Consider the following 26768-nt stretch of genomic DNA (forward strand, 5'->3'; position numbering starts at 1 on the left):
TACATAGTATGAAGTAATGACAAATATCTCTTAAGAATAGAATCAGAACCAGAAAAAATAGGAATGAAGGAAAGAAATCTTGTGTAAAAGATCACGATCATAAGAGCTAGTGTAATTTTTTTTTTTAAAGATTTTATTTATTTATTCATAGAGACACAGAGAATGAGAGGCATAGACACAGGCAGAGGGAGAAGCAGGCTCCATCCAGAGAGCCTGATGTGGGACTCTATCCAGGGTCTCCAGGATCACGCCCTGGGCTGCAGGCGGTGCTAAACCGCTGTGCCACCGGGGCTGCCCAGAGCTAATGTAATTATATATCATAAATCTTATTTGATATCAGCTTATTATCTGGAAAAGTTACTAAAAAGAGACATGATCAGTTATACATTTTACCTTCATACTTTTTCTCCTAAGAAGTAAAGTTTTTTTATAGCTCTGAATTTAGAAAACAGTCTTAAGTGGGGCTTTATATAATGGAAGTAAACAGTGTTATAGAGCTATCTGCACTAAAGCATTGGTAACATGAGTCTAATTTTTAACTGTAATGCACTAGTGTGGGGCTAGGGCCATAACATTTGTCACACATTTATGAAATACTTATTTTATGGAACTATTAACCTGAGATATTAACAATTATTATTTTTTAAATCATATTTTTCTTCCATTTGTATACTTTGTTTTCCAGAATACTTACACTGAAGCTTGGGACAAGATATTTACCTAATTTCTGGTAAGTTAAGTGGCTGGTTTAGAGATAAGTGACATAAAGGGATGAAAGGGGAAAGGAGAGAAAATGAGTAGGAAAAATCAGAATCAGAGAGGGTGACAGAACATGAGAGACTCCTAACTCTGGGACAGGCACTGAGGAGGGCACTTGATGGGATGAGCGCTGGGTGTTATACTATATGTTGGCAAACCGAACACTAATAAAAAAATATACAAAAAAAAAGATAAGTGACATAAAATAATTGAATAGGTATCTTTTCAGTTGTTGAACACTTAGAAATTTTAGTGACTAAGATAAAAATGACACTGATAAAAATTTATTATTGCAGAATGTCAAAAGAATATTTTTTTGTAAACCTGCTTATAAAAGACAGTACCCAAAAATATATGTCATCATTTCCTAAAGAATTGGTTTACTTTTATTAAATCAAATATTGATGCTTTGTTTTGTGAAGAACAGTTATCTCAACATAACCTAGTTTAAGATACATTCAGTATGGTCCACTTGAGATGTAACTCAAATGATTAAGATCAATCCAAAATTTCATTCTTCATTAGGTTTATTTTCCTCTCTCAATTATAGCTTGTGAGTTATTTCAAAAGCTAAACCTGACATACAAATTAAACCTTATAATTTTCACATTGAAGTCTGTAACAAAGTTAACCAAGTTAACTATTAACAATCTACTCATTTTTCATATTAAGAAATGATTCTATGTAATATTAATATAGACTAAAACATTTTTTTCAGCTGTGAAGAGAATAACATTGTATTATGTTTCCCTTCTAGTGGCCAAATTAAAGACCTACCATGACAATGAAGAAAGAGACCGAATTTGTCATTTTCACCTAAAGAAAAATGATAGACAAAAATCAAACCTGTGGTACAGGACAGGATTCTATGCCCTATATGACTTGTCTGATTCACATACTTGAAGAATGGTTTGGTGTGGAGCAGTTGGAGGACTATTTGAATTTTGCAAACTATCTCCTTTGGGTTTTTACACCACTAATACTTTTAATACTTCCTTACTTTACTATTTTTCTTCTCTATCTTACTATTATTTTCTTACACATTTATAAGAGGAAGAATGTATTGAAAGAAGCCTACTCTCATAATTTATGGGATGGCGCAAGGAAGACAGTGGCAACTCTTTGGGATGGACATGCAGCAGTTTGGCATGGTAAGCAAGATTACTTTGTGGTCTGTATGTGGCTATTCATGAGTATGGCACTGAAACTGTATCGTTTTCCCATTTTATTGATCGACACTGAAAAATATAGGGCATATTTACTATTTCCTTTTATCTCTTTGCATACATTGTGTATATATAAAAATGTCTTTCTTAACATGAGTTTTTCCAAGCATATTAGTTTCCATTAAACAACCATACAACAGGCTATTTCTATAACCTAAAATATTAAAATTTGTATGTAAGCTATCTAAAAGACTAAGAAACTAGTTAAAGCTGTATAGAAACCTATTTCAAAAATGCTTTAGTTATTTAGAACTTAATTCCATTTTGTTCAAAATAAGTTTGACTTTCCTAGTGTAGAGATTTTTAGGAAAATGAGTATTAACTGATAATATTAAATATAATTAGTATACCAAAATCTACCCATTTCCTGTTTGATTCATTTCAGAGGTCATATGTCTCTTGAATAAATGAATAGCAACAAGTTTCTCTCCAGGATATTCATTCTTTATCATTTGAGAGATTGTGGTGTTCTATATTTAATGATTGGCCGTCTTTGGCTATTACGAAAATTGCCCTCTTGTATAGCCTTTTATCAAGGACTTGATGTTTTTCTTTACCAATTTTTGTCTTATTGGTCATTTTTGTGTTAGGACTATAAAAAAATACATAAAATTCGATAGGTGGGTAACAAAGGTGTACTTTCTATTTCATTTTGAGCATCAGAGTGGTTTCAGAAGGAAGCACAGATTTTGAAATAGATACCAGAGGTTACATATCAGGAAGTATAAGGCTGCTAATAGCAAAAGTCACCAGTAACATGCTTATTAGGCCACTGTGTCATCATTTTAATACTACATGCATTCTTTTTTTTTTTTTTTTTTTTGAAGAGTGTATTTATTTATTCATGAGAGACACACAAAGAGAGGCAGAGACATAGGCAGAGGGAGAAGCAGGCTCCCTGCGAGGAGCCCGATGCAGGACTCCATCCCAGGACCCCAGGATCACGACCTGAGCCAAAGGCAGACGCTCAACCACTGAGCCACCCAGGTGCCCCTACCACATGCGTTTCTTATAAGTCTTTTTTGAGCACTTATTATGTTATACGCTGTTGAATGCTTACCATACATTCTTTTAGAACTTATGATAGATTCTACATATTGTCCCCATTTTACAGTTTTCCTGTGAGGAAGTTGAAGTTTGTCCTAGGTTTGGGAATTCAGGGTCAAAAGTAGTGGTATTCAGCAGGTTTACAAACAGGAGCCATATGCCTTTGATGTGTTGAATTTTGAATATTACTCATTAATGTTAATGCTCTTGCCAGTCTTTATGCATGGTTGTTTTACGTGAGATAAGATGATACTTCAGCATATCGTGTGTATGCATCTGAGAGACTGCATCTATGTAGACTGCTGTTGGTTCATTGTCTACAGTGACACAAAACTACAGTGGCATTGTTTATAATACTTGTGAATATATATATCCTTCTCCCAAATATACACCCCTATATTTCAGAATATTATATATCCTAAGGAATTTGGGTTTGTGTATATTTCAGGTCACATGATTTAATTTAGATAATTTCAAGCACTAAGCTTATTTTGTAATAGAGTATGTAATTTTGAGATTTTTTTTTTGTCTTTCTAAGGTATATTTAAATATGCATTTATGGCTCAGAGGAAGTAAAATACATAGTTCTTAGCCCATTTTAATGTTTTTTTTTTATGATAACTTAACATTATATTTTATTAGCTAAGTGACACTCTTTTAAAAGTGATTGTTCCTTATTCAACCATAAAAAATGAGGAAATCCTGCCATTTACAACATGGATGGACCTTGAAGGCATTATGCTAAGTGAGATAAGTCAGACAGAGATAAATACTGTATGATTTCACTTATATGTGCCATCTAAAAAAAAGAAAAAACCCAAACTCATAGAAAAAGAGGTCAGACTCACAGTTACCAGAGGCAGAAGATGGGGAAAGGTGAATTGGAGGAGGGTGGTCAAAAGTACAAACTTCCAGTTATTAGATAAATAAGTTCTAGGGATGTAATATACAACACGACTATAGTTAACACTGCTGTTCAATGTATAGTAAAGTTTTTAGGAATAAATCTTAAAAGAGTTTTTACATAAGAAAAAGTTTTTTCTTTATTTTTTTTATCTATATGAGATGATGGATGTTAGCAGAACCTGCTATGGTAAATCATTTCACAATATATGTAATTCAGACCATCATGCTCTATGCCTTTAACTTATACAGTGATACATACCAATTGCTTCTCAATAAAACTGGAAAAAATGATTTTCTTTGCCCTATTGTTAATGACATATATAAAAGGCATTTGTGTGCATATTTGGATTTTTGTATTTGGTGTCAAATCAGTTTTAATTTATGCTTTTTAAAGAATCTTCAAAGGAATTTTTTAACCAATAAAGGTGTTTATTGTAAAAAAAAAAAAATGTGACAAAAAAACAAAGAAAATAATGGTCACCTAAAATTTACTATGCAGTTGCATTTTGTTAAAATTGTGGTGTGTTTATAATTTCTTACATGTGTTGCCAATTAGTATTTTTCATGTCACTAAGCCTTACTGACTTCTAATGACTACATGGAACTATATAAATCTTATAATGAATTTAGTCAGTTATCTGCTGAGCTATCATTTATTTATAACTTGTTTACTATAAATTTCTTTGTATAAGAATCTATCCACTGTTTTCTGTTTTGAAGTTGTATTTTATGTCATACTGTATATAATTTAAGTGCTCTGTCATTTTTCAAAAACCTCTTTTTAAAAAAAAAAGATTTATTTATTTGACAGGGAGTACAAGCAGGGGGAGCAGCAGGCAGAGGGAGAAAAAGGAGCAGGCTCCCTGCTGAACCAGAAGCCCTATGTGAGGCTGGATCCCAGAACTCTGGGATCATGACCTGAGCTGAAGACAGACACTTAACCCATTGAGCCACCCAGGCTCCACCCCTCCCCACAAAAATTATCTGATTCTTGTTTGCTGCATACCATAATTCCTATAGTAAATCAAGAAATATTAATTTGAGGTTTCTTAAATACCTATATTTGTAGGTAGTTTGCTTGGTGGTAGGTCAATGAAATCCTTACCCTCAAGTTAGCTTTTCAAACTATTAAAATTTTTGACTTATTTTTCAAAAACCATAATTCCTGGAAAATATGAATATTTTAAAAAGCCGTACTCGTAATATTTAATATTTCCCCTGAAAATTAATAGGATGAGAAAGAGTCCTCAGATATCTAAGTGTTTTTGAGAGAAGTAAAGCTATATATTTTAGCACAACTGTAAAGGTAATGAGGACTGTAACTTTCACTTTAGGAAAGTAAGGAATATTTCATTTTGAAGCTTTTAGTAGTTTATCTTGTTTTATTTCATATTTGTTTTACAAGGGAAATTTACTTTATTGTCTGAAAATATGTATGCTCACCTAATGCCATCGTAACTGGTTAAATTCATTGGCAGAATAAAATTTTTGAAAAATATGGTGGATAAATAGTTTGATCATAGTTACCGAGTTTTTTTAATGGACAAACTTTTACTTTATATTCTATTACTTCATAAAAAAATAGATACATTTTATTCACTAAAGGGTCCTATAAATTAAACCATATGTAGCAAGATCTATGGGAAAATTAAATTGAGGTATTAAGAAATATTCCCTCTCTGCTTCAGTTGAAAAAGCATTTCCTTTAATCTCTTCTGTCTTTCATTGGGTGAGGGACTGCCTGAGTTCAAAACCAATGACTGGTTGGGTGGCCTTAACAAGTTACGTAACTTCCCCCCGCCCCTTCTCCTCTCTGCCTTTTGCAACAGTTATGATTTTTTAAAACTTTTTTTTTTTTAATTTAGAATTACAGAGAAGTTGCAAAATAGTACCAAGATTCTTGCATGTTTTTCACACAATTTCCTCTAATGTTAACATCTTATGTGACCATTTATACAGCTATTGAATTAATGATGTTACAATACCATTAACTAAACTACAGGCCTTATTCAAATCTTACCAGTTTTCTCACCAGTGTCCTAGTACCAGAATCCCATGCTGCATTTAGTGCCCTGTCTCCTCCAATATATGATGGTTATTTAGTTAGGTGTTTTGTTTTGTGTATCTTTTATGACCTTCACAGTTTTGAAGATGACTGCTCAATTATTTTGTAGACTCTCAATTTAGATATGATGTTTTCCATAATGTGACTGAAGTTACACATATTTACACCTATTTGACAAGAATACCACAAAAATGATGATGTATTCTTCTCAGTGCATCATATCAGAGGTACATGATGTTGGTATGTCTGATTACTGTTGAAACTAACTTTGATTATGTGGCTAAGGAGGTGTTTCCAGGTTTCTCTACCATAAAGTTGCTATTTTCTACTTGGTAATTGATAAATATTTTAGGGGAACTACTTAAAACTAACCTCCTCAAACAAGATATTTAATGTTTTGAACCTTATTTTCCTCATCTAGAAAATGGGTTGTAAGGATTCAGTGAAATTTCATGTAAAGTGGTATTTAGCATAATTTCTATTGCATACTAAATGTTTAATAAATGTTAGCTATCATAATTGTAGAGTATCTTTTTAAAAAAAGATTTATTTATTTGAGAGGGCGAGAGTACCTTTGTGCAAGCAGGGGGAAGGGCAGCAGGAGAGGGAGAGAATCTTGACTACACTCCCGCTGAGCATGGAGGCTGAGCCAGGGCTCCATCTCTTGACTCTGAGATCATGACCTGAGCTGAAATCAAGAGTTGGACACTTAGCCAACTGAGCCACCCAGGTGCCCCAAAGGACATCTTCAATAATATGGAAGGCACCAAAATACATTGTCTGTGACTTGTTCATCATTATTATTTTTTAAAAAAGATTTTTATTTTATTTGGGGGCAGGGGGGAGAGAGAGAGCAAGAGCAGGGGGAGGGGCAGAAGGAGAGGGAAAAGCAGACTCCCTGCTGAGCAGGGAGCCCAATGTGGGACTGGATCCCAGGACCCTATGATTATGACCTGAACCAAAGGCAGATGCTTAACTGACTGAGCCCCGCAGGCTCCCCTATCTTGATCATTATTAAGTTCAACTTAACATACCTACTGTGTTCTGTCAGAGTCCCTGGTATTTTCAAGATATTTTTAGGTCATCAAATTTTTTACTATTATTTCTAGTAAGAAATGAATTTTGCTACTTAGTATACAAGCACATACATATATACTGTTTCATGAAAAGTATATATACTTTCTACAGTGATCTGTTTTATTTTCATTTCTTTCTTATTTAAAAAGAAAAATGCTCATAACTCACTAAAGCGATTTCATAACTCACTAATAGATTATAAATAGCATTTGTAAGTCACAGATATAGCTTAGCATAGACGTATCTGTTGTATAAGTTGTAGTATAGGCCAAGAGCATGGACTTTGGAGTTAGACAAATATGGGTTTGCACTCTGGCCCTACCTGGGCCAAGGGGCCCCACTACTCAAAATATGCCACTCCCTCCCTAGACAGTGGCTGGATGGACAGTGACAATTAATTGCCATTGTGATTACTTTCTCTGAGCTTGTGTTGCTCATCAGACCCCCTAAGGATTGGTGTACTATAGGCAGGAGATGATAGGACTGCGCTTTGGAAGTAACCTTGGGAAGAGAGAATGATAGATTTAAGAGGTTTTAGAAGTAAAACGTACAGGACTTGGTAACCAGGTAAATATGGAGTCTTGAGGAAGAGCTTACGTGCCCTAAAGTTTCTACTTTTTTTTCTTTTTAAAGATTATTTATTTGAGAGAGAGCACGTGAAGGGGGGAGGGGCAGAGAGAGAGAGAAACCTAAGCAGACTCCATGCTGAATGCAGAGCTGGTTGCCAGGCTTCCTCCTATCAAGCTGAAATCATGACCCAAGCCAAAATCAAGAGTTGGACACTCAACTGACTGAGCCACCCTGGTGCCCCGAAAGTTTCTACTTCTGCTAGACAGGGATACATTGGCCAGGAAACATTCCATTGAGACACAGTCATGTGAGTGGAACCATAAAGATGGGAAAGTATTTTTAGGGAGCCACATTTTGCTCAAATAATTCATGTAAGAATCTGTTTAATAAAACTTGATAGGCAATTGGGCTCTAAAACACCTTGAAAATGTTGGACTAGAGTGTTATCTACTGATGCTTTCTGAGCAGTGAGTGGTCTATCACATCTGTGACACAGTTAAATAATATATTTGGATTTCATATTTATTGCCACTGTGGTAAACCATAGTTTTAGTCAATAATTAACTGGATTTTTCTACTTTGAATCAGATGATTTGGTATTATATAAGTACAGTTATTTAATTCTTTTTTTAATATTCTGGAAGGCACGAAGGAACCTCAGGAATATTCTGTGTAGAATCCCTCAAAGAAGTATTTTTTTTTTCTCAAAAAATTTATCTGAGACAGTTGATTCTTTTGGTAACTTGAGACCACCTCATTGATTGTTCTGTAGAGCTAAAAGTCAATCTGATTACTTGAATTAGAGGTAGGTAAATGGAAAGAAATGTTAAAAGCAAACATAATCTCAAAATATTAAATTTGATTTTTAAAAACATTCTTTTAAGTCCATTTGAGATATTACCAAGTACTTTTTCTTTCAATACTAGAATCACAGTTATACTTAATTTCATCCGTTTGGTGAAGACATTATAAACTACTTTAAAAATGAATTTTCTGCCCTAAAATTTACATTGAAGTCTATATTATTTGAATGTTTGTTTCTTGGCACATCAAATGGGGATAAACTTAAGGAAAGAAACAGTTTCAGGTTTTCATATTCTGGATTTTCCTTTTGTCTCTTACAAGTGAGTAGTGGGATTCTTGGGACAGCTGTTCTGTGTGTGGCAGTGTGGCTTTAGGAGCTTGCTTTCTTTTCTGCTCTAGCCACTTGAGATTTCCTTTCTCTTTACCTTCCTTTTACTCTGAGTCTAATTCTGCCTTTGGCCTCTAAATGCTTGTTTCCCGCCCCCCCTTGTTTTTTGTTTTTTTGTTTTTTTTTGAGAAAGATTTCTCCATTTTTATTTAACTGAATGAATTAGAGTATAAGCCATAGTTGGTGTTTCTTTTATGCCATGAAAAAATAGTAGTAACAAAAACAATTTATCACTTTATAATTTTCTTTCCTTTTCAAAATTGAGATATAATTAACATTCTATCACACTAGGTATACAATGTAGTGATTTAGTATTTGCATATGTGTGAAATGATCACCACAATAAGTCTGGTTAAAATATGAAATGATCACCACAGTAAGTCTGGTTAAAATACATCATCGTACACTATGATGCCACTGTGACAAAAATTTTGTTTTCCTGTGATGAGGACTTTTAAGATCTCTTAGCAATCTTCAAATATACTATAGTATTACTATAGTCACCATGCTGTACATTATATCACCATGACTTATTTATTTTATAACTAAAGTTTGTATCCCTTGACCCCATTTTGCCCACTCCCATCTCCTGCCTTTGGCAACCTCCAATCTGTTCTCAGTGAGCTCTGTTTTTTTGTTTGTTGTTTTTAAAGTCCACATATAAGGAAGATTGTATGGTATTTATCTTTCTCTTTCTAACTTATTTTACTGAGCATAATGCCCTCAAGTTCCATCTATGTTGTCACAGATGATATAAGATATCATTCTTTTTTTATATGTGGATAGTATTCCATTGTATGTATATATGCTGTATCTTCTTTATCCATTTATTCATTCGTGGACACTTAGATTGTTTTTATATCTTGGCTGTTGTAAATAATTCTGTAGTGAACATTGGGATGCAGATGTTGTTTTGAATTAGTGTTTTTATTTTCTTTGGATAAATACCCAGAAGTGGAATTGCTGGATGGTGTGGTAGTTCTATTTTTAACTTTCTGGGGATCCTCCAGACTGTTTTCCCTAGTGGTTGTACTAATTTACATTCATACCAACGGTGCAAGAGGGTTCCCTTTTCTCCATATCCTTGCCAACACTTGTTATTTCTTGACTTCTTAATAATAGCTATTGTAACAGATATGAGATGATAACTCATAATACTTTTGATTTGCATTTCCCTGATTAGTGATGTCATTCATGTACTGGTTGGTATTCTGTATATCTTTGTAAAATATCTGTTTAGATTTTGTCCATTTTTTAAATGATTGCTTTTTTTTGCTATTTTCGAGTTGTATGAGTTCTTTGTATTTTGCATATTAACTGCTTATCAGACACATGATTTGCAAATGTCTTCTCCCTTTCAGTAGGTTGCCTTTTCATTTCGTTGATGATTTCCTTTGCCATGCAGAAGCATTTAGTTTGATATAGTCCCATTTGTGTATTTTTGGTTTTGTTGCCTTTGATTTTGGAATCAGGTGTAAAAAATCATTGCCATGTCTAATGTCATGGAGTTTACTGGCTATGTCTTCTAGTTCTGTGGTTTCAGGTCTTAACATTCAAATCTTTAATCCATTTTGCATTAATTTTTGTGTATGAGGAAGATAGTAGTCTAGTTTTATTTTTTTGAATGTGACCACCCACTTTTCCCAACACTGTTTATTGAAGAGATTATTCTTTATCCATTGCTTATTCTTGGCTCTTTTGTCAAAAATTAATTGACCATATATGTGTGGGTTTATTTCTGTTCTCTATTCTGTTCTGTTGATCTATGTGTCTTTTTTTATTTATTCATGAGAGACACAGAGAGAGAGAGAGAGAGAGAGAAGAGGGGGGCGGGGAGAGGCAGAGACACAGGCAGAGGGAGAAGCAGACTCCATGCAGGGAGCCCAACGTGGGACTTGATCTCAGGTTTCCAGGATCAGGCCCTGGGCCAAAGGCTGTGCTAAACCGCTGAGCCACCCGGGCTGCCCTATATGTGTTTTTATCTCAGTACCATAAGGTTTTGATTACTATAGATTTGTAACATAGTTTGAAATCAGGTAACATGACACCCCCAGTTTTGTTCTTTCTCATGATTGCTTTGGCTCTTTGACATCTTCTGTGGTTTCACAAAAATATTTGGGATTGCTTGTTTCATTTCTCTGAAAAATGCCATTGAAATTTTCATAGGGATTGCATTGAATCTATGGATTGCTTTGGCTGGTATGAACATTTTAACAATATTAATTCTTCCAATACATGAGCATGGAATATCATTCCATTTATTTGTATCTTCTTCAGTTTATTTTATTAATACCTTAGTTTTCAGTGTATAGATCTTTTACCATCTTGGTTAAATTTATTCTGATATTTTATTCCTTTTCATGTAATCTTAAATGAAATTGTTAACTTAATCTCTTTTTTGATAGTTTATTAGTGTATAGAAACACAACAGATGTCTGTATATTGATTTTGTGTTCTGCAACTTTACTGAATTTTATTCTAACAGTTTTTTGATGGAGTCTTTAGGGTTTCCTGTAAAGAATATCATGTCATTGGGCAGATGTGTCTCTCATGAATAAATAATTAAATCTTAAAAAAAAAAAGAATATCATGTCATTTATAAATAGTGACAGTTTTACTCCTTCCTTTCCAATTTGGATGCTTTTTATTTCTTGTTCTTGCCTAATTGTTCTGGATAGGATTTCTAGTACTATGTTGAATAAAAGTAGTGAGAGTGGGCATCCTTGTCTTGTTTCTGATCTTAGAGGAAAAGCTTTCAGTTTTTCACTGTTGAATATGATGTTAGCTGTGGGCTTGTCATATATGTTGAGATATGTTGCCTCTACACTTTGTTGAGAGTTTTTATCATAAGTGGATACTGAACTCTATCATAATGCTTTTTCTGCATCTACTGAGATGATAATATGATTTTTATTCATTTTGTTAATGTAGTGTATCACATTGATTTGTAAATGTTGAATCATTTTTACATCCCTATAATCAATTCCACTTGGTCATAGTATATGATTTTTTTAATGCACTGCAGAATTTGATTTGCTGATATTTTGTTGAAGATTTATGTATATATATATATATATATATATATATATATATATATATATATATATATTAGTTCATTAAGGATATTAGCCTGTAACTTTCTTATTTTGCAATGTCCTTGTCTGGTTTTGGTATCAAGGTAATGTTGGCCTTGTAAAATGAGTTTGGAAGAGTTCTCTCCTCTTCTGTTTTCTGGAAGAGTTTGAGAAGGAATGATATTAATTTCTCTTTGAATGTTTGATAGGATTCACTGGTGAAGGCATCCTGGACTTTTTGATAGGATTCACTGGTGAAGGCATCCTGGACTTTTGTTTGTTGGGAGCTTTTTGATTATTAATTCAATCATATTACTAGTAATTGGTCTGTTCAGATTTTGTTTCTTCACAATTCAGTCTTGGAAGGTTGAATTTATCCATTTCTTGTAGGTTGTCCAGTTTCCTGGCATATATTGTTCATATTAGTCTCTTATCCTTTGTATTTCTGTGGTATCAGTATTAAAGTCCCCTCTTTGAGTTCTGATTTAATTTTTTTGAGTACTCTCTTTTTCTTGGTGAGTCTAGCTAAAGATTTGACAATTTTGATTATCTTTCCAAACAACTATCTCTTGGTTTTATTGATCTTTTGTATTGTCTTTTTAGTCTTTATTTCACTTACTTCCTCACTAATCTTTGTTTTCTTCCTTCTCCTAACTTTGTTCTTTTTATGGTTTCTTGAGATGTTGTTGGGTTGTTTATATGAGATTTTTCATGTTTTCTTGAGATAGGCATTTATCACTATGAACTTTCCTCTTAGAACTGATTTTGCTATATCCCATAAGTTTTGTTATGGTATATTTTCATTTTCATCTGTCTCAAAGTAATTTTTATTCTCTTGACTTCTTCATTGACTCATTGGTTGTTTAGTAGGCATTTTTCTTTTTGCTGGGACCAGCTGAGGCTGAGGTCTGTAATGGCACCTGTCAGCAGTGAGATGGGAAGGAAAAACATCTTATGAGTAGAGCCATGATCACATTTCATCTGCTACTCGGGGTATAAGTTCCCACTCTTGTGATAAAATATGCAGGATATTTTCCTCTAAAGCATTGTGGAGCTTACTTAAATCTTTCATATTCTCCACAAATACCAATAGCACAAGATTGCTATGAAAAATGTGTTGGTATAGTAGTGTAAAGGGCAGTAGGCAAGTTAATCTCTTTAACTGGCAGAGAAGCAAGTATGGACAGGACAGGAAGGCAGCTTAAACTGGGTCATGTTAGAAGGAAGCCTTCAGAAACCATCCCCCTCCCCATCTCTACCAGCCTTTCATCTATATCATTTGCTTTGCTTCCCTTGCTGAAACTTGTTCCCCTCACAATGACTTGGAATAGGGTTTAACAAGGAGAGATAAGTGGCATGAGTCTTTAATTTTATTTGTAGTAGAGGAGAGATGTTTTCTTGACTTCTAGTTCAAATTTCTCATCAGTTTTTTTCCTGCATGTAGTAGTTAGATTCTATAAAATCATTTTTGTTTTTGATGAATAAAATGGGTGGAGTTTCTAATGTATAATTTATGTTTGTGAATGAAACAGAAGTTTGCAACATTAGTAAGTTATCCATTTGCATATAACAGTTTATTTATTTAAAGATTTTATTTATTTGAGAGAGAACACAAGCAGAGAGAGCTGCAGAGGGGGAAGGAGAAGCACGCTCCCAGTTGAGCAGGGAGCCCTGTGGGTTTGATCCTAGGACCAAGGATAATGACCAGTGCCAGTGTCGAAGGCAGACGCTTAACCAACTGAGCCACCCAGGTGCCTCTGTATATGTTTAAATGATGTTTTATTTTGCATTGGGTCAAGAGTTTCTTAAGAGTTTTCTTATTTTTATCAATAAATTATTTTAGTATATGTGCTGCCAAAGCACACACTCAATGAATTATTTTATGCCTTTAATTTTACCTTAGATTGTATTATCTCAGGGAATATGTAACTTAATTGATGTCTCCTACCCTGGGCCTCTTCAGTAATCCCCTTTTTCTGTTCATTCCCCTGTTTACAACCTGCTGGTAACAAGTAGAATCTCATACTCCTGTGAAACTACTCTCTATCAAGCTTACACGGAAGGGTCCAGATTGTGCTTTAGAAACTAGTAGTTTCAATAAAGTGTGCTTGATGTTTCACAGATGTGTGTCTCCTTGGATAGCCTTGATTAATAATCAAAAATAGTCTTAAGTTTTAATATTGTCTGTTCGGTTATAACCCAAAAGTTCTTTTTATTTTATAGATTCTATGATTCTAGGATTTTACATGGTTTTTCCATAGAAGGCAATGACTATTGCTTTTATTTATAGACTTTTAAAAAATTAATATTCCAAGTATTGTACAAAGAACTTATTTTCCTACGTCATTTGACTATAAGTGCCTACGTTACTCTCTCTTTAAATATACATTTTTAGTATATATCTCCTACAAACAAGGATGTTCTCCTACTTAATCTCAATAAAACTGTTAAAATCAGGAAATTAACATGGATATATTACTAATCCTTAGATCTCATTCAAGTATTTGTCTTTCCATTTTCTCATTGTTTTCATAATTTCCTTCTATCTGCTGAAATTTTTTTAAAGATTTATTTATTTTAGAGAGAGTATGCATGTAAGGGGGGGAGGGAGAGCAAGTCTCAAGCAGACTCCATTCTGAGTGCAGAGCCCAATATGGGGCTCGATTTCACAACCCTGAGATGACCTGAGCCAAAACCAAGACTGGGATGCTCAACCTACCATGCCACTCAGGCACCTCCAATCTGCTAAAATTACGAATCTGATTATATATGTATTTAATTTTCTGCTAAGTCCTTTTAATGTATTAACCATGGTTATTTTAAAGTTATTATCTGATAATTTAAACATTTTGGTCTGTGCTTTTGACTTAAACAGTCTCTTGACAATGGATTTTTTTCTTGATTTTTTTATGTTTCATAATTTCTTTTTATTGAATTCGGGCATTGCTTCTAAAAGAACAGTAGAGAATGAGGTAAATAGTATTTATAACTGAAAATTGACCTTTTTCTGTCAGGCCATTAGTGAATGGGGTAGACTTTAATTCAGTATACTCTGTAGTTAAATTCGGTTTGAGGGGCAGCCTGGGTGGCTCAGCGGTTTAGCGCCGCCTTCAGCCCAGGGTGTGATCCTGGAGACCTGGGATCGAGTCCCACGTCGGGCTCCCTGTATGGAGCCTGCTTCTCCCTCTACCTGTGTCTCTGCCTCTCTTTCTCTCTGTGTCTCTCATGAATAAATAAATAAAATCTTTAAAAAATTAAAAATTAAAAAAAATAAATTGGGTTTGAGTTTTGTTGTAGCTCTAGGTAGGCACCTTCAGCACAGACTGCAAAATCCTGCTGCTACCTTTTGCATTGGTATAGGGCCTGCAGTGCCAGAGGGTTTTTCTCCATGGTCCTCCTCCATCTTCAATCCATTATACCTACATCACATTGGGGTTTCTCTTTGCCTTTACTTATAACTCCATGTGAGTCTTGTGGTGAGATGGGGATGGCAGGGGCAACTCTTCAATTTTCTTGGTTTAGCCAGAATTGTACACAGGCCTTGTCTGCCTCAGACTAAGGTGTGAGGCTTTCTCAATGTATCTTTGCCTCTTCCCAGTGGAGGGAAAATGCCTTGTATAGGTGAGAGTATGGAGTTGGCAGCCAGTTCCTTGCTCTTCCTTCCAGTCATAGCAGATCTCTGCTTGATGTTATTTCAGAACCTGGGCTTACTTTCTTCCTCCCAGAGGTGGATGCTTTGGCTTCTGCCTTTTCCTAGCAGTAATGGACCTTTGCTTGGGGTATAATGAGGCAAGGATGAGGGGATGGGTAGTAAGTTCTGTCCTTTCTACCATCAGATATTTTTGCATATGCCCTTTTCTTTGAGGGGATGGAAGAGTTTCCTGTACCTCTCTGTGTTGAGTTTTGCTTTTCCAAGAGAAGCTTCTGAGAAGCAAGTGGGTTTTGTTCTCTATCCCATTTGCAGGGGCTCTCTTGGATCTCTTCCCTGCCATGCCCCTACTTTTTCTTTTAAGCACCTATTGAGGCCTGTGGAGGAATGTTGTTGAGTGTGGACTCTTGTTTGTGTCTGGGATACCCAGGGATTCTACACTCAGTGGTCACCTGTACTTGGCCTTTAAATTTGTTAACATTTCAGTTATTTTCTTGCCTTTTAGGACACCTACATCTTCCTTCCATACTCAGTTTGTCTCTCAGTAGAGGGGCTTGTCACCCATTGGAGCTGTCAGTTCTCCTGATTGAGGTTTCCGACATCCTGCTTTTTCTTTTAGGATGGGAGCAAGGTTCTCTTACGGCTATAGTTTATTCTGGTTTTCTCCTTTTCTATTTTTGTAGCCGCCATCTCCAACAGTGAGACACCAGGCTAACATTATCCTTAATGTGTAGACTTATTTGACCAATCCTCCTGTATGTAACTAACCTCTTATTACTGCTGCCATCCTCTGCCACTCATGGATACATTCTTATCCCATTCGGGCTGATACCCCATACTAGGCCACTGAAGTGTCTGGATGCTACCCTGTAACCCTTATGCTTAATCTCACCCTGGATCCCCTCCCATTCCCACTCAGACCCCAGCATCCTGTTCTAGGCTCTTCTCCTGTGGGTATGCACTCACAACTCTGCTTGAGCTCTGGGCCACCTCCTCACCCTGCCTGAGCTCCAGCATGTACTCCAGGCCACTCCTCCACTCCACACCTGGCGCTGGCTCACCTAATGGCTTTAGGACTGATTTGTGTGGGAACAGATAGTGGGAGAAAGAGGAAGGCTTATGTGCTGTTACAAGAAAAAACTGAGTTTTTGAGTTAGTAAACATCCTTTAGGGTAAATAAACTAATAAATATATTTTAAGCATTTGTGTTTTGTCTTTCTAACAGGTTATGAAGTTCATGGGATGGAAAAAATACCAGAAGAAGGACCAGCACTTATAATTTTTTATCATGGAGCTATTCCTATAGATTTTTACTACTTCATGGCTAAAATTTTTATCCATAAAGGCAGGACTTGCCGTGTGGTAGCTGATCACTTTGTCTTTAAAATTCCAGGTAAACTTTGACTGTAGATAGTGACATAAAAATGTTTAATTAACATAATAAAATTATGTTAGAGTCTATATCCTTGAACTCTCTACTATCATTTGGAAAAGCTTTTTGCCTTTTTAGGGTAACACGCTTTGAACTCTAATTTGGGAGTATCTAATTATGTTATTTACAGAGTATATCCAAATATAAGAATATTATGGTCAAAAATGTTACCTGATTTTTTCTTTATTAACAGGTATTTAGTCATTATTTTTCTAAGTTAAATACTGAACTTCCTCTTTAAAAAAATAAATTGTAACTTTTGCCACACAATTAATTTATATTTTGGCATACAAGGTAGTTGATTTTTCATATGATGAATTTTTCCATGAGATACTGATTTTTGAAGTTTAACTTCACAGGAATTAAAGTTTGATTACTATCAGTATTATAGTAGGTCAAAATTATTTACAGTCAGCCAGGATATATTTTGTCTTCATGTAATAATATTGCTTCAGAAACCCTATCCTAAAGAGTCTATATGTCTTTATTGTACTTGACTTGCCTGCTAGACTTATAACTCTTAAAATTCAGGACTATATCCTTCTTAATTTGTTCATAAAGGCTTTATACCTTTTTATTTTATTTTTTAAAAGATTTTATGTATTTATTTGAGAGAGAGCAAGAAGGAGAGAGATCTCAGGAGGAGAGGGAAAAGCAGGCTCTCCCCTGAGCAGAGAGCAGGACATAATTATATCCCAGGACCCAGGATTACATAATCCTAGGAACCTGGGATCAGGACCTGAGCCAAAGGTAGACATTTAACTGACTAAGCCACCCAGGTGCCCCTATACCCTTTTAAAAAGATTAATTAACCTAATGGTTTCAAACAGAGTTTTTAAAAAGCCATTCTAAAATAAGCTCATTGGAGGGCAGCCCGAGTGGCTCAGTGGCTCAGCGGTTTAGCGCTGCCTTCAGCCCAGGGCATGTTTCTGCAGACCTGGGATCGAGTCCCACGTCAGTTTCCCCACATGGAACCTGCTTCTCCCTCTCCCTGGGTCTCTACCTCTCTCTTTCTCTGTGTGTCTCATGAATAAATAAATAAAATCTTGAAAAAAATAAAATAAGCTCATTGGGAATAAATCTTATTTTCTTTTGTCATTGAATCACCAGAAGTAAGCCAACAAAGTTTATAATATGTCCTCTAGAATAATAAAAGCCAAAACCACCCATCAACCAGAGAGACAAACACCAAGCAGTGAATTAAATAATAGTCTACTCAGTGCCTTTCTTAGACATGGTTAATGTTTCAAGGATCCTTGTGTCACTAAAAGCCATTTGTACTCTATATAAAAAAGTTTTTCTTTAGAAAGCAATATGATCACTTTTATAATAAATTTGAAAACTAGAGAAAAGGAAGACATCATTATAATCTTACCACCCTAACAAAAACCAGTTATCATTTTGATTTATTGTACTTCATTTTTAATTTGCATATTTTTACATGTTAGGCAAACTCTTTTGTGTTCTTTTTTTTTTTAAATAAAGATTTTACTTATTTATGAGAGAGAGAGAGGCAGAGACACAGGCAGAGGGAGAAGCAGGCTCCATGCAGGGAGCCCGACGGGGGACTTGATCCCGGGTCTCCAGGATCACACCCCAGGCCGAAGGCGGCACTAAACCGCTGCACCACCCGGGCTGCCCCTTGTGTTCTTTTTTTGAAAAAAAATGTTATGTTAGCATTGACATTTTACCGTGCTTTATAAAGAGTAGTTTTAATGTATGACTAAAATATTTACTTAATTAGTTTTCTCTTACAGAATATTAGGTTGCTTCCATCTTTTTTAGTGTGTAATATAATGTGAATATTTTTATTTAACACTTGGCCTTTAAAAAAATTTCTCCTTTATGATCCTGTAATTTGTGAAGCCTATTATGAAAATGTATCTAGTTAAATCAGTGAGCTTTTAATATAGTAAGGGATGAATATTATTTCAATCTTAATATTTTTAACCTTGCTTCAGATCCTTTAATCTGTGAGAAGTTTGGTTAGTCTGCACAATTGTCACTACTCCTATTTCCCATTCTCAGTAATATATTGTACTAACATCAGTCAGTTCCAGTTTAGGATTTGGTTAAAATATTTAGTTACTAATAGGATTCTTTCTCTCTTTCTTTTTTTTTTTTTTTAAAGATTTTATTTATTCATGAGAGACCGAGAGAGAGAGAGAGAGAGAGAGAGAGAGAAAGAGAGAGGCAGAGACACAGGCAGAAAAAGGAGGAGAAGCAGGCTCCACGTAGGAGCCCAATGTGGGACCCAATCCCGGAACTCCGGGATCATGTCCTGAGCCAAAGGCAGACGCCCAACCGCTGAGCCACTAAGGCGTCCCAGGATTATTTCTTTCATTCATAAATAGTTGTGGTTTGAAAAACTCTATAAAATTAAGACCTGGAATTGACTGTTAAATAGTTACTTTATTAAAAGCTCTTAGTGATTTTGCTATTGTTATTGATTTAAGAAGTTTAGTTGTGGGATTAACATCATCTAACTTTTAATAGATTTTGTTATAGATGCCAATTTTGGTAGGGCTAAGCATAGTCAGATTTATATTCTCTTGAGTGATTCTTTTTCTTATAGGGTTAAAGGAAGATTAGATTTGTGATTGCTGATGGGATATCATTTCTGATTGCTCTAATAAATACTGTAGACAGTGTTTGGCCATGAGATGCAGTGGAAGGAGCTTTGGACTAGACATACCTGGACTGGAATCTCTGCCCTGCCATTTGCTAGGTGTGTGATTTTGAGCAAGATCTTTCTTTGTCTATAAAATGGGAATCAGAGTCCCTGCTTTCCAAGGTTTTTGAGAGTTTTAATTCAGAGTTTGAATATGTACTGTAACCCGAGTAGTTGGTGATCACTGAGGGGGTGATCAACAAGACAGCTATTACTTTACAAGCAATATTAACTTATGTAAACTTTAAGAGTTCTTGTTGATTTTTAAAAAAGAAAAGGAATTTGCTGATTTATATGGATACTAGCTTTTTAGGTTGTAAAGATTTTTGTCTTGAAGAACTGGACAAGAAGTACTTAAGTTATATCTTCATGCTAATGTTTCTTACAGGGTTTAGTTTATTACTTGATGTATTTTGTGCTCTACATGGACCAAGAGAAAAATGTGTTGAAATTCTGAGGAGTGGTCACTTGTTAGCTATTTCACCAGGCGGAGTTCGAGAAGCCCTAATTAGTGATGAAACCTACAACATCATTTGGGGTAATCGTAAAGGCTTCGCTCAGGTTGCAATTGATGCAAAAGTGGTGAGTTGTATAAAATTAATTATTAAAGTAAAGCTAGATTCAATTCAAAATAAAGGCTTATGTAGTGGGCCAGAGTATATAAGAATTTAGATACTTTCATTGCGCTACTTAAAAATTAAGTGTACAGAATTCTTTGTAAGGTTAATGATAGAGAAATATTCCTTTGTGCTTGAGGTGTTATCTTAAAAAAAATCAATCTGGAAATTTGGCAAATACCTATCCAAATTTTAATTTACATTTCAAAATCTAGCTTCTTTTAATTAGATTTGTAAAATTTTTTGTATTCCTTCAGTTACACCTTTTTCAAAAGTATAATCAGTTCAGTTCTATGAATTTTAAGTCTTTGGTATGATTGAGTTGGCATATTTCAGTGATGATTGTTGGTTTGTTTCATTGCAATTCTTTTATCTGTGACCAATTTGTATATTAATAGGGCTTAAATAATACATAACTCCTATTATTTTTTATCAGCGAATGTCATCAGCTATCTAATAGTGTGAATAAAGATGAGAGATATTGGTGTAAGTTAGATCTTTGAAAAAGATTGTATAAGAGAATTAGTTAATAAAATTAAATGTTCCTCAGGGATCCACTATAGTTATTCTTAGACTGGAGAAGGTGAATGCCATTTTGCCCTTTTCTTTTGCGTTGGAAAGTATCTCCCAACTTTTTGGTCTCCGTATTGTACTTTATCCTATGAAACACTTATTTATTACTCATGGAATGTTTCTTCTTTGTTTTCTGTTGTTGTTTTAGATTATCTGTTAGAAAAAGAAATGGTAGTCCCTTTGACAGGATGGTGTTCTTTTTCCAGGCCAATTAATTAGAGACTATGGCCAGTACTTTCATGTTTCAGTTTGTGTACCTGTTGCTGTTACATAGAGACAATATGCCTCCTAAGCTTGCTTGTTCTCTTGCAAATACAGAATTACAAAGGAAGTTTATTCATGACTCATTCTAACCCAAATCCAGTATTTGGAAAAGAGTGGAAATTTCTTTTTTTTAATCACAGAGTTAACATAAAATGCATTGAGCTTTATTCTCTGCTGTACTTGTGTACGTGTAACTAACTAGTAGTGCTTTAGTAATGTGATTCCAGAATAAGATTTAATGTATTTGCCTAAGTGTTATAGACAACATAAAAATTTAAACATTATTATCCTCAGTAGGATAATAATTATAAGCTCCCTAAGGACAAGATCATCTTTTTATATTCTGAGTCCTTAGTACAATGACTAGCACTTAGTAGGCTATTTGAATTGAAATGAATTGAATTGAATTGATCTTTTTAACATAATATTAAGCACTACCAGAAAGGGACATTTGGAATTTAACTTTATGTTTAATAGCATTAGTGATGAGAAAATTATTTTATAACACATTTTATTTCCCAAAAAGTCTTAAGCGCTAATGTATATATAAAACAAAATCTTAGGTATATGAATAAAATAAAGTACAAAAGGATATATGCACCATTGTATAAAAATTAAGGGTAATGAAAGTAATGTCTATTAAAACAATGATAAAAGCTAAAAACCTAACCAAAGATAGTTTAATTTTCAGGTTTATATTTTGAAAGAATTATTTCTTAGGAAATTTTAAGATAAAAATTACCAAAATAGGTTTGGAATTATATAAATAGATCATGAGATTCTAATTTCTCATTCTTAATTTCACAGATTTAAGGAACATTGCCTGGAAGAAGGCCAGAAAGAAAGACATTATAGAGAGAAAGGAACTATTTTTTTCAATATTTGGTAGAGTTTCTAGATAATTAAGATAATCTAGGGAATTTAAGGTTTTTGTATGAAACTTGAGAAAATTTTATAAATAGCCTTTTATAGGTTTAAAGCCAGAAATCTTTAACATTGTTGATTTACAGGATAGCATTGTACATTTGGTAATTACTATTGTACCACACCAACCTTTTGTAGTGCTTTTAAAGACCTTATGTTGGTACTCCTGTATAGTAAGTAGGTGACGTATATGATTATTCCAATGTTACAGATGAGGAAACTCAGGCACAGAGAGATGAAGGGATGGAGGGATCAGGTCATACAGCAAGGCAGAAGCAGAGCAAAGCATACAGTTCAGGACTGCAGGCAACCGGTGCTGTTGCCACCCCTGACTGCATTTCACAGTGAGTCTGCTGACTTTGAGATTAGAGGGACTTTCCAGATACATAAGGGAGCTCTTTCAAGCATGTATGGAGATAGTTGTAAATGGTACAAGTATCCTATCGGGGAAACCCCTTCATAGTCCTCATAGAATTATGAACTTTGAGTAAAAATTTAAGACTGTTGTAGGAATAACTACATTTAAATTGTGACATAGAGATTAAAGTGAAAAATATCTAGATTGTCAATGCAAGTTAACATACTACTGATAAAAAATGTTTAAGGTTTATTTGAATACAGGCTTTTTAAAAAAAATTTATTTATTTATGATAGTCACACAGAGAGAGAGAGAGAGGCAGAGACATAGGCAGAGGGAGAAGCAGGCTCCATGCACCGGGAGCCCGACGTGGGATTCGATCCCGGGTCTCCAGGACCGCGCCCTGGGCCAAAGGCAGGCGCCAAACCGCTGCGCCACCCAGGGATCCCCGAATACAGGCTTTTTAATATACCTTAAGTCACTCTTATTTTGTGAAATTCCTGAGAATATTTAGGTAACTTTATATCTAAATAAGGTGGAAAACTATTAACCCATTTACTCAAGTTGGAAAACAAATAACTGATATAAAAGAAAATAACATTTGTTTTAATAAAATTGTTTATATGTATTATATCAATCCGTAAAATAACCTTTGAGATAGTATAATTATTATTATTCCCATTTTATTCGTGAAGAACCTGAAGCCTAGATGTGGTAAGTTACTTGTCTAGTGGTGCTCATTTATTTTTAGGAGCAAAGTTTAGACTCTAAGGCCATATTAAACTTATTCCCCCAGAATAGTTTTAACAAAAACACATTCCTTTTGCACACATGTGCATACACATACATACAGAGACACAAGTATACATGGAAACAATTTAATTCTAGGTTACTTATGCAAATACCTTGTACATAAAAAGTATACAAGGAAAGAAATGAATAATTGTATTACAGCAACAAGTTGTAATAAAGTAATGCTCATAGGTTTAAGGCTGTAAGCTTGAATGCGAATTTAGAAACTTGTATACCCAGACTGTAGCCTGGAATAGAGTGAGCCTGCTGGGATAGGCATTTTCCTGTTTAGTAGGTTCTAGATAGATCTAGCTTCTGGAGAGTAAGCTCTTTAAAGGGTGGAATGTAACCTGAAGAGTCTTTATAAAATGCATGCTTCAGTATGAACTTAGGGGTTCATGCCAGCCAGTAGACATAAATCCAGTGGTACTGGTCAGAGAAGACAAAGGGTGTATATATGAGCTGAATGGTTTCTGTTCCTTCAGAGCCATGTTATGTTCTTAATTCTAAAAATATTTTATAATTCTTTAAAACATTAGGATGTCAGCAATCACTTTATTTTACAAAACTTGTTGTGGTTTCTTAGACATAATCTGAATTTTGTACGAAACAGTAGTGTACTTGGTTTTATGTCTTAGCTTTGTAAATTAACACTATGAAACTTTAAATTCTTCCATCAGAGTTCTTTTCTTTACCAGACTTCTTTTTTCCTAACTGATTTTAAGATTGCTGCTGCCTGTTTCTGACACTTTGTATTCAGAGAATACAAACTACTTCATTATATGCATTGTCTCTCTGTCCTGTGTCTTCTTCATTCCTTCTTTAATTCATCCATCACACTTTGTTTCAGCACCTAGTCTGTTCCAGGCACTATTCCAGGTGCTGGGGATACAGCGGTGAACAAAACAATGGCTCTGCTGTTAGGAGTCTTCCTTTTGGTGAAGGGAGAGATACAATAAATAAATGATAGTAGTTATATGTGAAGTAATAAGTTTTATGAAGAATGTTATCCCTGTAGTCCCTTTTCTTCCAGTCTGCCTTATCATACTGGTTTCCGCAGCTGGATATGAATGGTACTTGACAGGATGAGCACTGGGTGTTATACTATATGTTGGCAAATCGAACTCTAATAAAAAAAAATACAAAAAAAAAAAAAAAAAAGAATGGCTTTGTAAACGTCAGCTTATGTAAATATCTCAAACGCTGCTCACTAAGCAGGTAACTCTGTATTAGGCAAATACTGATGGTAGAATGTAAGTAAAGCGATGCTCAGTTTTTAAAATTCTAAAACATCATTTAATTCAGTGTATTTTGTGTGCATTTTAAAGTGTTTTTATTCAGACTTTTACTTACTTTGGTTTCACCATAGCAGAACCTCCGTACATGATCCTTTGCTACTTCATCATTGTTTTATGACATATAATTAAAGTCTCCATTTAAAAAAAATCATACATAGTCACTGGTATTCATGGAATAATAAAAACCATGAACTTGTGAGCAGAATTCCTCTAAAATTAATGATAAAAGGAATTGTTTTTTATATATTTATATGTATGCTTTTCCTTTTTTTTTGCAGTGAGTCTTATACCTTTCATTAATGTTGAACATTTTTAAGTTTAGTAATCCCCCACCTCAAAAATAGTGTTTCAGTAGTTCTATGACAGCATCTTGCCAAAATCTATCTTTTAAATTTGTATAAATTTCCCCATAGATGGGCTATCTGCCCTGTTACTTTTTCTCCAGTGAGCATACTATTCAGTGGACCATGAAAATCAATTTAATTTACCATACTAATTTTATTTAATGAAATTAATGATTAGTGCAATCTCTATTTTGAGTTTTAAGGGTATATTTGGAAGGATAAGAAAGTTGGTAAATAAAATATATATTACCACTAGAGGGTAGTGTTTCCAATTTTTGTTTTTATAAATGATCAAGTTAAATTTAGGCTGATAAATCACACTAATCACTTTTATGACCTTTTTATGATAAAGTATACCTTTATCTTAAAAATTCCTCATTTTCATAATCTTAAACAAGCCCCAAAAGTTTGCATTACTGACTCAATGGAGTATTGAATGGATCAATATATTTACTTTTTAATTCAAATTCTCTCTTTAGCCCATTATTCCTATGTTTACACAAAATATTCGAGAAGGATTTAGATCACTTGGAGGAACAAGTAAGTTCTGATTCATATGGTTTTTCTAATTATAATGTAATATTTAGAATATTATCATTTAATATTTGAGCTTTTGAACCCTATAAGAAATTCTATTGAGTTATTATTTTAGATAATGGATCTATTATTTAGATGTTTCTCTATTTAAAGTCTAAATGATAACTGAATCTAAGTAATGGTAGTTCTTAGGTGTTAGATTTTTGTTAAGAGTTTCAGATATGTACTGAAGGTTCTTTGTTTTGTGGGCTTCTTAAAATAGAGTGAGTTATCTAATTTCCTTCATTGAACTATGCTGTTGAGGTTTAAAACAAATGTACCCATTACCCAGACTATCCTCCTAACTCACCGCTGAAGAAGTTACAGCTTTAAAAATGGATAACAATATGATATTGAATTAAGATTAACAAACTAAGGACGTATCATCTGCCTTAGTTCATTTCTGTTACTTCTGTTTTTTTGTTTTTAAAATATTTTGAACCATGATACATTTACATTATAGAGTTCTTTTTGCCTAACTTTAATTTATGGGTAACAAAATAAGCGTTGAGTGTAGATATAGGAGAGATAACAATTAGAAGTGCTTTTTCTTTTCAATTTCTCTGTTTTCTTCTTATTTTGAAATTTTCATAGTTGGTTTTTATACCCTATGATTTATATATTTGATTGATTATATTTTATATAGCACTATATTGTTCTTATCCACATAAAAATCCCCTCCTGAAGAACTTTAAACTTCCATTGTTTCTTTTATGTGTAATGTGAGTATGTTGTTAATATTCTATTATATTTTTTAGGTGTTACCTTTTTTACCTTTTCTTTTTCAAATTTAAAGTGGAAAGGCAGATTGATGTGATGTTTAGCTGTTACTGTAGAATTATTTATTCTAATTTTCTCTCAGGCCATTTCATCAGAATTTAAGTTGCATACCAGAAATTATTCCTAATTTTGTTTCTTTAATATTAAAGTGGTTTAAAAATTGCTGTTGACTGCTTTTTTACTTTCTTTTTTACTTAATCCCTCAGTTTATTTTGTATTATCACTTTTAATCTTGTTAGGTTTCATCCTTGGTCATTAGCATTAGTAATTTTTGGTTACTATATGTATTTTTCTTAATTTACAATAATAATTTTTTTCTTTACCTATCAGTGCATTTTAGTTTCATGTTTATGTGAATTTATCTTATGCTTTTATATTTTTCTTTTATTAGTCTAGGCCTGTATTTGTGAGCCTTTACACTTTTTAGCTTCTAGCTTTTGGTTTCAGTCTTTACCCTTGGTTTTGTAATAATAGTATTTAACTTGCCCTTAAAATTCTCATATTTTTGAAAGCTCATTTTTTAAAAATTAAAAAACCTTATTTTGGGGGGCATTTTTAGGTTTACAGAAAAATT

The 26768-nt window shown here is 34.0% G+C and overlaps 1 protein-coding gene across 7 annotated transcripts in view; it reads left to right on the forward strand.

Annotated features, from left to right (window-relative positions):
• Positions 1–26768, forward strand: part of TMEM68 (transmembrane protein 68) — a 48017-nt gene that overhangs the window by 8201 nt on the left and 13048 nt on the right. For 4 of the 7 annotated variants that reach the window (XM_077876917.1, XM_077876919.1, XM_077876916.1 and 1 more), the window contains exons 2-6: positions 686–730; positions 1517–1910; positions 16791–16958; positions 20057–20250; positions 25318–25378. In XM_077876917.1, the coding sequence (XP_077733043.1) occupies positions 1586–1910; positions 16791–16958; positions 20057–20250; positions 25318–25378 (748 nt within the window). In that variant the 5' untranslated portion in view covers positions 686–730; positions 1517–1585. Of the gene's footprint in view, positions 1–685; positions 731–1516; positions 1911–7804; positions 7958–16790; positions 16959–20056; positions 20251–22257; positions 22391–25317; positions 25379–26768 lie in introns of those variants that run through there. The other 3 variants (XM_077876920.1, XM_077876921.1, XM_077876922.1) reach the window with 3 other exon arrangements.

The sequence above is a fragment of the Canis aureus genome, chromosome 28 (assembly GCF_053574225.1).
Source record: "Canis aureus isolate CA01 chromosome 28, VMU_Caureus_v.1.0, whole genome shotgun sequence".
NCBI lineage: Eukaryota > Metazoa > Chordata > Mammalia > Carnivora > Canidae > Canis > Canis aureus.